This window comes from Papaver somniferum, chromosome 7 (assembly GCF_003573695.1).
Source record: "Papaver somniferum cultivar HN1 chromosome 7, ASM357369v1, whole genome shotgun sequence".
Lineage (NCBI taxonomy): Eukaryota > Viridiplantae > Streptophyta > Magnoliopsida > Ranunculales > Papaveraceae > Papaver > Papaver somniferum.
The window spans coordinates 97,095,162-97,107,348 of NC_039364.1; the positions used below are offsets into that span (position 1 = coordinate 97,095,162).

At 37.1% G+C, this 12,187-nt stretch overlaps 2 protein-coding genes across 3 annotated transcripts; one reads left to right on the forward strand and one right to left on the reverse strand.

Annotated features, from left to right (window-relative positions):
• Positions 1–6,738: 6,738 nt before the first annotated feature.
• LOC113297918 (spermidine synthase 1-like) lies at positions 6,739–9,310 on the forward strand. Its single transcript, XM_026546523.1, has 8 exons — positions 6,739–7,014; positions 7,374–7,450; positions 7,576–7,698; positions 7,880–7,984; positions 8,186–8,258; positions 8,349–8,616; positions 8,704–8,833; positions 8,916–9,310. Exons 1-8 carry the CDS (start codon positions 6,918–6,920, stop codon positions 8,979–8,981), a joined length of 939 nt encoding a protein of 312 aa, XP_026402308.1. The 5' UTR covers positions 6,739–6,917; the 3' UTR covers positions 8,982–9,310.
• Positions 9,311–9,477: 167 nt separating this feature from the next.
• Positions 9,478–11,654, reverse strand: LOC113297919. 2 transcript variants are annotated; one of them, XR_003333900.1, is made up of 4 exons: positions 11,126–11,220; positions 10,653–10,733; positions 10,184–10,582; positions 9,478–9,847 (listed from the first exon to the last, which is right to left on the reverse strand). XR_003333900.1 is itself a non-coding variant. In XM_026546524.1 (4 exons), the coding sequence occupies exons 1-4, from the start codon at positions 11,557–11,559 to the stop codon at positions 9,592–9,594; spliced, it is 792 nt and encodes a 263-aa protein (XP_026402309.1). In that variant the 5' UTR covers positions 11,560–11,654; the 3' UTR covers positions 9,478–9,591. The 2 variants fall into 2 exon arrangements, 1 of the variants encoding a protein (XP_026402309.1); XM_026546524.1 differs by lacking the exon at positions 11,126–11,220 and adding an exon at positions 11,245–11,654 and having other exon boundaries at positions 10,184–10,323.
• Between the last annotated feature and the right edge of the window lie 533 nt (positions 11,655–12,187).

A 12,187-nucleotide genomic window follows, 5' to 3' on the forward strand; every position in this document is an offset into this window, starting at 1 on the left:
CTTGCCGAGATTTTCTGCTGAGTTTGGAAAACTCTGCCGGTTGTCTTAAGTCCGCGAACTTGTTTGCGTACTTGAGTGGGTTATGATCTAAAGATGTGCTCTGAACATGAAACTTAAATTACTAAGAAATGCAGTATTCAAACCGTGGCTATAAAGTTCATGAGCCGATTCAATCGAATCGAATCATCTTTGTTTCAATTGTGTCTTGGGTAGTTACATAAGATCTCACAGAAATTGAACAGCTCTCTAACTAGTTCATTTGAGTCAATTGAACTAGCTATGGTGAAGAAGAACAAGGTTAATATGAAATGCTCATATGGTTGACCTTTTGGGTTACTATGTTGAACCAACATACACGTACACGTTTGGGCACGGTTTTCACAAACCCAGTAAACGTATATCTCAAGTGTGTGTGACAAGCTAAGTTTTCGATCTAACGGGTGAGAAATATTAGCTTGAATCTAAATCAGGTTTTCATCTAACGGTGAATATTGATTGCTTAGTAACTAAGGAAAAACCCTCATTTGAAGACTATATATCAGAGACATCTAGCATTGGGCAAAACTAATCCCCACACGTCTGTGTGATACTAGTGCGCTCGCTAGATTCGATTCTCCTCTAACCTTTGGTTTTCTTCTCTAAAACCAGGTTAACGACTTAAAGACTTCATTGGGATTGTGAAGCCAGACCGATATTACTTTTATCGTAGTTGTGTGATCTGATCTTGCATCTTCTATCGTACGAGGACAATCTTTGATTGGATTGAGATCGTGAGAGTTCTCCGATAGGCAAGATAAAGAAGTCACAAACATCTTCGTCTCACTGTTTATGATTCCTCGACCTCCTCTTGTGTATTCAAGTAAGACTGTTGAGAGGTGATTGATTAATCTAGGCTGTTCTTCGGGAATATAAGACCGGATTATCAATTGGTTCATGTTCACCTTGATTTCATATCTTAAGACGGAATAAAAACCTAAGGTTTTTCTGTGGGAGACAGATTTATCCTTTGATAGACTTTTTTGTGTGAGACGGATTTGTTTATTATCAAGTCTGCGATTTTGGGTTGCATCAACTCTTGGTTGTGGGTGAGATCAGCTAAGGGAATCAAGTGCGCAGTATCATGCTGGGATCAGAGGCGTAGGAGTACAATTGTACCTTGAATTAGTGGGAGACTGATTGGGGTTCAACTATAGTCCAGTCCGAAGTTAGATTGGAGTAGGCTAGTGTCTGTAGCGGCTTAATACAGCGTGTATTCAATCTGGACTAGGTCCCGGGGTTTTTCTGCATTTGCGGTTTCCTCGTTAACAAAATTTCTGGTGTTTGTGTTATTTCATTTTCCGTATTATATTGTTTATCTTTATAATTGAAATAATACAGGTTGTGCGTTAAAGGTTAATCGATTGGAGATCCGACCTTGTGGTTGTCGATTTCATTGATTAACACTTGGACATTGGTCTTTGGTACCGTCCAAGTTATTCCTTGTATTTGATAAAGACTCGCTAGTGTTTTTAGCTTGAGTAAAAATCAAATCAAGAGAGAGATATTAACTCCTTTAGATACTTTTATCTAGATTGAGTCTGACTGTCTAGTTGATTCTCTAGCAAAGTATTTCGGAGTTAGTCCATCCAGATTGCTAAGCGAAATATTGGGTAGTGTTGTTAGACCCCCGCTTTTTCACTAGCTATTGGTTCTGATCACCATCCTATCCTTCTTAACTCTAACCCTACTTGGAAAACTGGTAAAATTCCTTTCAAATTATTTGGTCCCTGGCTGGATCATAAGGATTTTAGGGATATCATTGCTGAGTGTTGGAGTAGAAATATCTCTGGCTCTAGTGATTTCCTCATTGCTAGGAAACTTAAAGATATCAAACTTCATCTCAGAGTCTGGAACAAAGAGGTTTATGGTAATATCAAGACCAACATAGAAGAATGCAAACAATATCTTCTATGGCTTCATAACAACTATTTCAGAACTGACATAAGTGAAGTTGTTATTTTAGCCAAGCAGAAGCTCAAAGATTGGCAACTTATTGAAGAAAATTTTTGGAAGACAAAAAGTAGGGATCAATTCATAAAACTAGGTGACCAGAATACAACCTATTTCCATAGAGCTACTAAATGCAGAACAAGAAGAAATAAGATTGATACCATCCAAGACAATGAAGGAAACTGGATCTCTGGCTACCAAGAACTGAAGAATTGCTTTACCAAACATTTCACTAAGATGGCCACTGCTGAAACAACCATATTCATCAATCCAGAAATCATCAATCTAATACCCACTACCATCACCACTATAGACAACAATATGCTGAACAGAATCCCATACTTCAATAAAATAAAATCCATTCTCTTTAGTATGGCAAAAGATAAAGCCCCAGGTCCTGATGAATTCCCACCAAACTTCTTCCAAGCTAACTGGGATCTGCTAGGAGCTGACATAGTCAAGATGGTACAACATTTCTTCATATCTGGCCATATGCTAAAAGACATGAATTCTACCTCCATTTCCCTTATACCGAAGATAGATAACCCAACTTCTCCAAGCCACTTTAGACCTATAAGCCTCTGCAATACCACTTACAAAATCATTTCCAAACTCCTAGATCAAAGAATGAAACCATACATAAACAAAATTATATCACCTTATCAATCTGCCTTCATTCCTGGAAAACAAATCCCTGACAATATTGCTATTGCTCATGAACTAATTCATCCAATGAGATCCGAAAGAGGTGTCAAAGGGGACAAGGGAAGTATGGGGATAAAGATTGATATCGCTAAGGCCTTTGATAGAGTTGACTGGAATTTTCTCACAACTATCATGTCCAAGATGGGCTTCAATGCGCAATGGTGCCAAAAAATGATGCAATGCATCTCTACCACCACCTTTGCTGTTCTTATTAATGACTCTAGACCTCTCCATCTAGAGGTCTTAGACAGGGAGACCCTCTATCTCCATATTTGTTTCTCTTCTGCATGGAAGCTCTATCCAGAACTCTCATACATGCTGAAGACCTTGGTATCATTTCTGGTATAAAGATCTGCAGGGGAGCTCCTTTTATAAATCATTTGCTCTTTGCTGATGATTGTATGGTTTTATGCAAAGCCAACAAAGTGGAAGCTCAAAGTCTTATGGATATTCTAAACATATTTGGAGATACATCTGACAACTTATAAACTTCACCAAATATGGAGTGTTCATTAGCAGGAACACTGATCCTTCTCTCATTCCAGCCATCAGCAGCGTAATGGGAGTTCAAGTTCTGCAGCTGGATGACAAGTATCTAGGATCTCCCCTATTCACACATTGAAGTAAAATCAAGTATTTTAAACCAGGAGTGGACAAGATGAAGTTGAGACTATCAAGTTGGAAAAATAGTCCACTTAATCCTGCTGGTAAGGAAGTCCTCATTAAAATTGTCACTTCAACAGCTAGTATCTACCAAATGAATTGTTTTAGACTTCCTAAACAAACTTGTCAAGACTTAAACAAGATTCAAAGAGATTTTTTTTGGGGGCAAGAATCTGGAAAACCCCAAAGGATACTACCCAAAATCTTGGACAACAATCTGCAAACCAAAGGAGCTAGGTGGATTGGGCTTTATGAACATGGAACTCTTCAACGGCTCTATGATTACAAAAATTGGATGGAGACTGGAACAAGATAAAGACTCATTATGGTACCAACTAATGGATGCTAAGTACTTGCTAGGGAGAAATGTCCTAAATATGGATACAAAAGCAAAAGATGGAGACGCTTGGATCTGGAGAGGTATTCTTGAAGGTATGCAGAACATACAACACCATTGCTATTGGAAAATAGGTAATGGAAACAGAATCAGAATATGGGGAGACATCTGGATCCCAAACTCCACATCTAAACTCATAAAACCTACCCATTGTCCACAACATATTGAGTTGCTAGTACACCTCATGACACCATCTGGGGACTGGAATATTCATTTTGTGGAGCATATATTTAATGGAATCACTGCTCAAACCATCCTGGCTCTCAACACTCACCCAGGGGCAGAAGATACAATCCAATGGAACCTAAATGAAACTGGAAAGTTCTCTGTCAAAGCCATATACAAGGCAAAGATAGACAACCTGTACAGGAATGACATCATCACAAGAAATTGGGAAGCTATATGGAGAATGGAGGTTTCTCCAGTTATAAAGATCTTTATTTGGAAATGTGCTCATGAAATTCTTCCCACAAATGCAAAGACTGCAAGTATTCTGCACTACATTGATCCTATATGTCCAATTTGCAAAAGTGGGGAGGAAACCATGACACATATGTTCTTAAATTGCCCTGCAGCAACTGGTGTATGGCATGAAGTTCTTGGGGCAGCTCATGGCAAGTTTGATAATACCACAAACTTCATGGACTGGTTTAACTCCTGTTTCATATCTGGAAACTCCTCTAAAAATTACAATATTTATGCCACCATTTGTTGGTATATTTGGAAGGCTAGATGTGATCTAGTGTTCAGTCACATAAAACCTAATGCAAAACAAACCTCTCTCTGCATTAAGCAACATTTATGTGATTATAACAGAATACACAATTTACCAACTCATGCTCTAAATACATTCTCTCTGAACAATGAAAGATCCGACACTCAGGCAGATATTACAGTGCCTTATGATCTGAATCAACATACTACTCAGGAGATTGGATTTACCATCAAAATCTGTACCATACAGGACCATGTAAACCAAAAATTCTTCTCTGCACCAACTATCTGGGATGCTGCATGAAACAACATTGGTAACAGGGGACACTCAGGCCACTTGGGAGAATGGGGAGCAACAGGAGGTGCAGACCTAGCTTTCAACTGGGCAATGGAGCAGCAACACATGAATATTCAAGTACAAGCTGAATCTAAGGAAATCCTGTCAAGATTCCAGTCTCTTTACATCAAGGCTGTTAAAGGAAGATTCAACATCAGTCACTATGAAGACATGCAAAGACTAATGAAGACATTCCCTTAAGAATCAATCCTATATCTTTTGTGTTAACTAGTCTTACTCTTGTTCAAAGAATTCAGAACTTGCAATCTCTTAATATTGCTATTACGTGTAAGAACTATGAGAGCAGGCTTGACATAAGCACTGCTCCTACTTTAGTTTACCCTTAGGCTCTGCCTAAGTTTTTCTAAAAAAATAAAAAGATGTGTTCACTACCTCTGCAATAAATAGATTCCTCAACCTATGACTTGATAACAAGACTTGACATAAAATAACCTACAACAATCAATCATAACAGAAGCTTTCTCTCGTCTTACACAGAAAAATCATCTTTCAAAGCATGCAGTTCAACACATCAATCACAACCAATCAATTTCCATTGATCTCTACACATGTTTAGCTTTCCTCCTTACAAACCGACCGTTCTCCGTCCTTATAACCGAATAAAATTTGGAACGAATATTTCTTAATTTAGACCAAAGTCCTACAAATTAAATCTCTCGAACTCAAAGTACTCACGCGCAGTACATTTGCTTGAGTGTTTGGACGATTTGTTTATTGGGCATCCGCCTACTCCACCACTTTTACCCAAGTTGTTAGCAAACTATCAGTTTTACGCCCAAACTTTTGATCCCATAAACTCAAATCAGTCACCATATTGATTGCCACCAAACGAGTTTTAGAACTGTTAATCTTAAATCCTGAAAGCATTTTGTAGCATCTAAGAATCGAAAAAACATTAGAACACTGAAGTATAATGCCCGTGCAATCTAATTGTTTTACTTTATGGATCACCCTTACAGATCCGATACTCTACAGGCAGAAAATCTAGAGACCCGAAATAATGTTAATGCCCTTGTTCATTTTTTTTTTTTTTTTTTTGTTGAGTGCCTAATTTTTATTTCTTTCACTCTATTCCTCCGATTAAAGTAAAGTTTGGTGCTTTATTTGCCCAATACTTTGTGAAGTATAAAATGTGGAGACTGGGAGAATAGCTTTGATGTTCCGGTAACCGAAGAATGATGAATGAGCTAACTCTTGGTTGGAAAGTTTGAAAGGAAATTGTTAATGCCAACAAGATAGTCAATTAAGTTGTGACTTTTGGTTGCAAGACGAGAGACACTCTCTTTTGACAAACATTTAAAATTTAAATTAGCTAACCAAATTAGAAAGAGAAAACTTTATTTATTTATGTTTTCTTTATCAGGAAATAAATTATACTCCCATATCGAACAGTCTATACCCGCCTAATCAATGGTGACAAAGGATTTGCAGCTCATTTCAAAATGAAAAAGGGGGTATCAACCCTTCAGCGCAGCACATGCTTAGTTTTGTTGGAGGTTTAGTCACACAAAGAAACCTTTTAAGATTTGACTAAATTCAGGTAAGAGTTAAGACCTGATACATCAGTATCGCATGGTGAAGAAGTGCAACTCCTCTTCTAATCAACTTCTAAGCTATTTCGCCTAACCAAAAGATACAGCCAAAAGCAGAAGGTTTTTTGTATTAGAGAAAGGTGCTGGTGCATGCATCCCTATTTAGTCACTGAGTCAAATGCTAATGTGCATTGTTGTTGTGGTTGTTTTTATAACCATTTGTATTTTCTTTAGAATGAAATCTATAAGTTAATGATAAAGATATTATGTGTATCATTCAGCATTTTATGATTTATGTGTTACCTGGATAGTGGTAATAAGGTAATTATGATTTGGAAAGCAAACAAAAAGAGAATGAAAAGAAAAAGTAGGCATCTTTTTTTTTTAAGTATGAAATCATCATGATATTCTCCCTTCAACTACTATTATTGTGAACAGTAAGATTTGGTATAAAAGCTAGAAGATCTTCCTTTTGCTTGGGTTCATTTGGTACTAATAGAATTTGGCCTAAAATCTTTCATCATACACCAATTCAGAAAAAGAAGAAGAAATAAAACCCATGGCTGAACAAAATTCAGTTTCTGATTCTTCCGCATCTAATGGTATATCATCTGTGATCCCAGGATGGTTTTCAGAGATGAGTCCAATGTGGCCAGGTAAGTTGATTATTGGATTTTCTATATTCTTCTTGTTTATGTTTTGATTATTGGATTTTCAATTGCATTGGTTAAGTTGTTTTGGTGTGTTTAAGATTATGATTATGCTAGAGAATCATCATATGTTTGATCAGGTAGAGATCATAGTTAGGGTTTTCTTTTATTTTCATTTTTGTGTAACTTAATTGAATTTTTTTTATAAAAAAAAAGTTTTATAGTGGTGTTCAATCTCTACTCTGTCCATGTTTCGGCGTTTCGCCTATTTCATGTGTTTATGTATTGTTTTAATCAAACAAATTTCATGAATCACTAAAAGGCTAAAGTACCTTGGAATAAATTTGGCTGTTATATTTTTGCAGGGGAGGCTCACTCATTGAAGGTGGAAAAAATTCTGTTGCAGCAAAAGTCTCAATACCAAAACGTTATGGTATTTGAGGTATTAGAGCTCCCTAGTTATTGTATTACTCACTATTGTGTTGTTTCGGATAGAGGGAGGTTGAGCTTATCTATGCAAATAATTCATATGTAGTGTTAATAGTTTGCTTTTGTTCCTTGTTTCAGTCGGCAACATATGGAAAGGTTCTTGTCTTGGACGGGGTGATTCAGGTCACCGAAAGGGACGAGTGTGCGTATCAGGAAATGATCACTCACTTGCCACTTGGATCCATTCCAAACCCTAAGAAGGTTAGGTTGTGTTTTTGTATACCGTTTTATGCATCCTAGGAATATTAGATTAAGAGTGGCTTTGATAGAATTTTTGTCATAAAAAGAAAAACAAGTTCATAAGGTAACTAGAAAGTAGGTGAAATATGTTGTGCACGTCTCTTCTTACCATTCTACTGATTTGACATTTTCTTGTATTCAGGTATTGGTTATTGGAGGAGGAGATGGTGGTGTTCTTAGGGAAGTCTCTCGTTACTCTTCTGTTGAACAAATTGATATATGTGAAATTGATGGGATGGTTGTTGATGTGAGTACATAAAACACCGAATATACTCTTTTTCTTTCATCTCTTTTGCGCTAAAGAACGACTTTCGACATAAATATTATTAGAATTTTGAATTTTCATTTTCATTCTGTACGTTGCAGCTATGATATCTTCGTGTTGCACAGAAGTTAATGGTTTTAGTCACGTCAGGTTTCTAAGCAATCTTTGTACTTTCTGATTCAGGTTTCTAAGCAATTCTTCCCTGCTTTAGCAGTTGGGTTTGAAGATCCTCGTGTCAATGTACACATTGGAGATGGTATGACTAGCTCATCATAGTTCTTGAACTGCAAACTTGCTCATACAACTGATTCTTTCTTCCTCAATTTTTTCTTTTTCCAAATTTTAGGAGTTGCATTTTTGAAGGCTGTACCTGAGGGTACTTACGATGCCGTCATAGTGGATTCCTCTGACCCAATTGGACCTGCACAAGAACTCTTTGAGAAACCCTTCTTTGCATCAGTTGCAAAAGCTCTTCGCCCTGGAGGAGTTGTGTGTACCCAGGCGGAAAGTATTTGGCTTCACATGCATATTATCGAAGATATTGTCTCAAACTGCCGTCAAATATTCAAAGGCTCCGTCAACTATGCTTGGACCACAGTTCCAACTTACCCAAGGTATTGTACGTTATCAGAATTAGTGCTAATCATCTTCGTTTGTGAGCAAAGTAGAAATGTTGTTAACGATATTATGCATTTAATCAGTGGGGTGATTGGATTCATGCTCTGCTCTACCGAGGGACCAGCAGTAGATTTTAAGCATCCCGTGAACCCCATAGATGAAAATGGAACACACAGCAAAGCAAAGGGACCTTTGAAGTTCTATAACCCCGAGGTAATAATCTGTCTCTATCTAGTTATCGGTTTCCCATTTCATGTCTCTTTTGTCTAATTTACTATGGTCTTCTTATTTACAGATCCATACCGCATCATTCTGTTTGCCATCTTTCGCAAAGAAGATTATTGATTCCAAATCTAAATGAGAAAGGCTTTCAGGTCATAGCAATTTGATTTAGGTTTTTATAATATACTTCGCAAAGTATCCTCAACATTTTGTTAGGTACATGTGATGTTGGAACCGGCGAATAAAAAGTTCAATGTTCGAACTGGTTTTCTCTTTCAGTGTCAGTAGTCTTTTACAGAGCACAGTTGAAGTTCATGGCGGAATTTAAGATACTTTTTATTTTATTGTTAAGACCTCTCTGGTTGTATTTGAGATGCCTTTTCTTTTTTAGTTCAGACCTCTCTTGTTGTATTTGAGATTGGTGCTTAATAAACTTCAAGTGTACCAAATTTTATGACCTTTTGCCGACGGCTGCTGTAAATGTTTTTCAGTTCACCAACATCTATGCCCGAGCTAAACAGCTAGATCAGCAACGTGGATCCTGAAACCAAGCAAATGACGCCCTCCTCTTGCAGAATGGGTATTATGCTTATGCACTGGGTAGGTATAATGCTTACCCACAAGGTCAAAAGATGTGATAAATACAAGAACCGCATAATAACTGAACTTCTGATGGACAACATACAATTATCTTAACTAGTGTACTGAAAGTATCATTTTTGACAAAATACACTACACTAGGAAGAATGTCAAAGTGGGAGCTCTGTTGTGTCAAGGTGGTTATCTTTAGGGTTCATAGACATGATACACAAACTGTGGGGGAGAAATAAATAAATAGCAAGAAACACAATAACACCAAGATCTGCCTCTTCACCCACTGCTGGTTGAGGAGGATTCCTCAAGTATAGCTGACTTGCACACCAAACACAGTACAAACTTGCTATAACCAGAATAAGTTTCACCGATTGAACCCATTGTGTTCTAAAGGATTTTGATTGCTTCACTCTGCAGGTGTCAACATACATAGCGAAACAACAAATGAATCAATACACGATCTTAAGATATCAACTGATAAAATGAAACCTTAATTTTCCCGAATAATAGTTTGCAATTTTACTACTCCCTCCGTTTCAGCAAGATAGGCTGGTTTCATGTACAAATTACACATGCCAATTTGAAACGGAGGTAGTACATGATATAAGATATGAACCTGTTGATCTCTGTTAATAATATGCTGCACACAGTGAGACATTCTAAATTTACAGAAGCAAGAAACATTTGTATTCCTCCTTTGCAGAAAAAAAAATGGCATAAAGACTAGTAAGAGAAGTAATAAAGTACCTGTTGATGTAAATGAAGCCTCCAAATAAGCAGGTACACAAGGATCCTACCACAACAACGGAATCCGTGTTGACAGGAGCTCTACCTTTCCACCAACCAGTACTCATTATCCAAGTATACATCGAAGAATGACCGTTTTCCTATCATCAGTTGTAAGTAATGCATGATGCAATATTTTGATATCTCAAAGTAATCCGAGTATGCAAAGTAGACGCAGTGAATGAAAAGCCGAATAAAGACATATAAGCAAGATCTCCAGCGACACTATTATACTTATTCAATTGATACATTTGGCTCGTCGCGCAATGGTTCATGCAGAAACATCTTTTAAGGGTACACACTTCTATACATGACTGGAACAAAACTTTGACTGGAACAATGTCTTTCAGATTTTGAGGTCTGTATACAAAAACATAAAAATCAAGCAGAGTAGCAGACTTGAATGTGTAGGAGTAGAAAATTCTGTTACCTCAAACAAATGGTCTAAGAAAAAATGTGATATAGAACCAGCAGACACCAATAGTAAGCATTGAAGTCTATTAAGAGGTACCTAAACACCCAGAGAAACAGATAATAACACAAAGTTAATTTTCAGCAGGATTGAAACCAACTAATAATTTTGTATTTCCAGCAAGGTTGCACTAAACTAGGATCTTAGCTTAATAATAAAAATAACACAAGTATTGCCACCAACACTAATGTTCAGTATATTTGATACTAGCTTATTAAGAATCCCGATTTTGATAAGCCCGAGAAAATCTATTTTAGATCAAGGGATCTTTTAAAAACTATGTAAGTCTGCCTGATTCCGGCAAAAATCCACTGATTAGAGAATCTATCAATATCCATAATATAACCTGCAAGTTGCAATAGAAAAAAGAAATTCTCTAATGAAAATTTAATATACATAAAAAAAAATTAGTAAATTGTTCGGTATCAAACCTAAAAGGGCAAAGAACCAGAGATCGGATGAATATCCTAAAGAAAATGAAAAAGAAAAAAAAAATCATGATCAATACGCAAAACACATAATATTCCATGATATAGAAATGAAAGCTTACTCCAGAAATGGAATCAAGTATGCCCTTTTGAAGGAAAATTCTTGAAATCCAAGAGTAGAAAAAGGATAAAGGAAACCCCAGAATTAAGATGTAGTAGAAAGGGTGATGTATGGTATCCATGATTAAAGAACCCAAGTTGTGACCAAATCCAATTGTTGAAGTAAGCCATTCAGAGAAAGAACCTAAATCTGGACCTAAGAAGGCATTTGTAGCGTAGATGATACAGTGTTGAGGACTAAATCTTCCCTCAGAAAGACTCATCAGACCAACTCCAAACCCAATTGTATACATTGTGTGAGGTCCTGGTCCTGGCATCGTTGGAGCTGACGGAGCTCAAACAAGATCCTCGAACAACTTTAAGCTTCTGTAATACAGTAATCCTCTTCAGTCCAGACTCTCCGGACCCGCGTGGTGCACACAAAAACTATCAGGGTGTTAGTCCTCAAGAGAGTTAGGAGAGTTGGGCGTAGTTTGGTTTTTTCCTGTTAGTCGTGGGAGAGTTCAAAGGAGTCTCTCGAAATCTCTGTTAGTCGTGGGAGAATTTAGAAGAGTCTCCCAAATTCCCTAGAAAACCCTGTTAGTCGTGGGGGAGTTTGAAAGAAACTCTCAAACTCCCTGTTAGTCGTTAAAATTAGAATGCTAGGGAGTTGGTGTTTTGGGGGGAGTTTTGGGGAGTTCTAGAGAATTTATAGTGTATTTTTTCCTCACTCCAAATCTCTCAAAAAAGTAGAGATTTCTGGAGAGTCTCTGAAACTCCCCACACTCAAAACACCAAACTCTCTCAAACTCCCCACACTCTCTTACACTCTCTCAAAATCTCCAAGATTCTAAATACATTAAACTCCCCCAAACTCACTCGTGGACTATCCCCCTCTATATATGTAATCTTACAACATCTCCAACACAGAGTTATAATTTTATTTATATATATATATATATATAT

Excerpts from the sequence above, each read along its gene's own strand:
- LOC113297919 (XM_026546524.1), bottom strand. The coding sequence starts at position 11,559 with ATGCCAGGACCAGGACCTCACACAATGTATACAATTGGGTTTGGAGTT. Across the intron at positions 10,734-11,244 it reads TACTTGATTCCATTTCTGGA|GTACCTCTTAATAGACTTCA; the intron begins GTAAGCTTTCAT and ends CTGGGTGTTTAG. Across the intron at positions 9,848-10,183 it reads GGCTTCATTTACATCAACAG|AGTGAAGCAATCAAAATCCT; the intron begins GTACTTTATTAC and ends TGACACCTGCAG.
- LOC113297918 (XM_026546523.1), top strand. The coding sequence starts at position 6,918 with ATGGCTGAACAAAATTCAGTTTCTGATTCTTCCGCATCTAATGGTATA. Across the intron at positions 7,699-7,879 it reads CCATTCCAAACCCTAAGAAG|GTATTGGTTATTGGAGGAGG; the intron begins GTTAGGTTGTGT and ends TCTTGTATTCAG. Across the intron at positions 8,259-8,348 it reads CAATGTACACATTGGAGATG|GAGTTGCATTTTTGAAGGCT; the intron begins GTATGACTAGCT and ends TCCAAATTTTAG.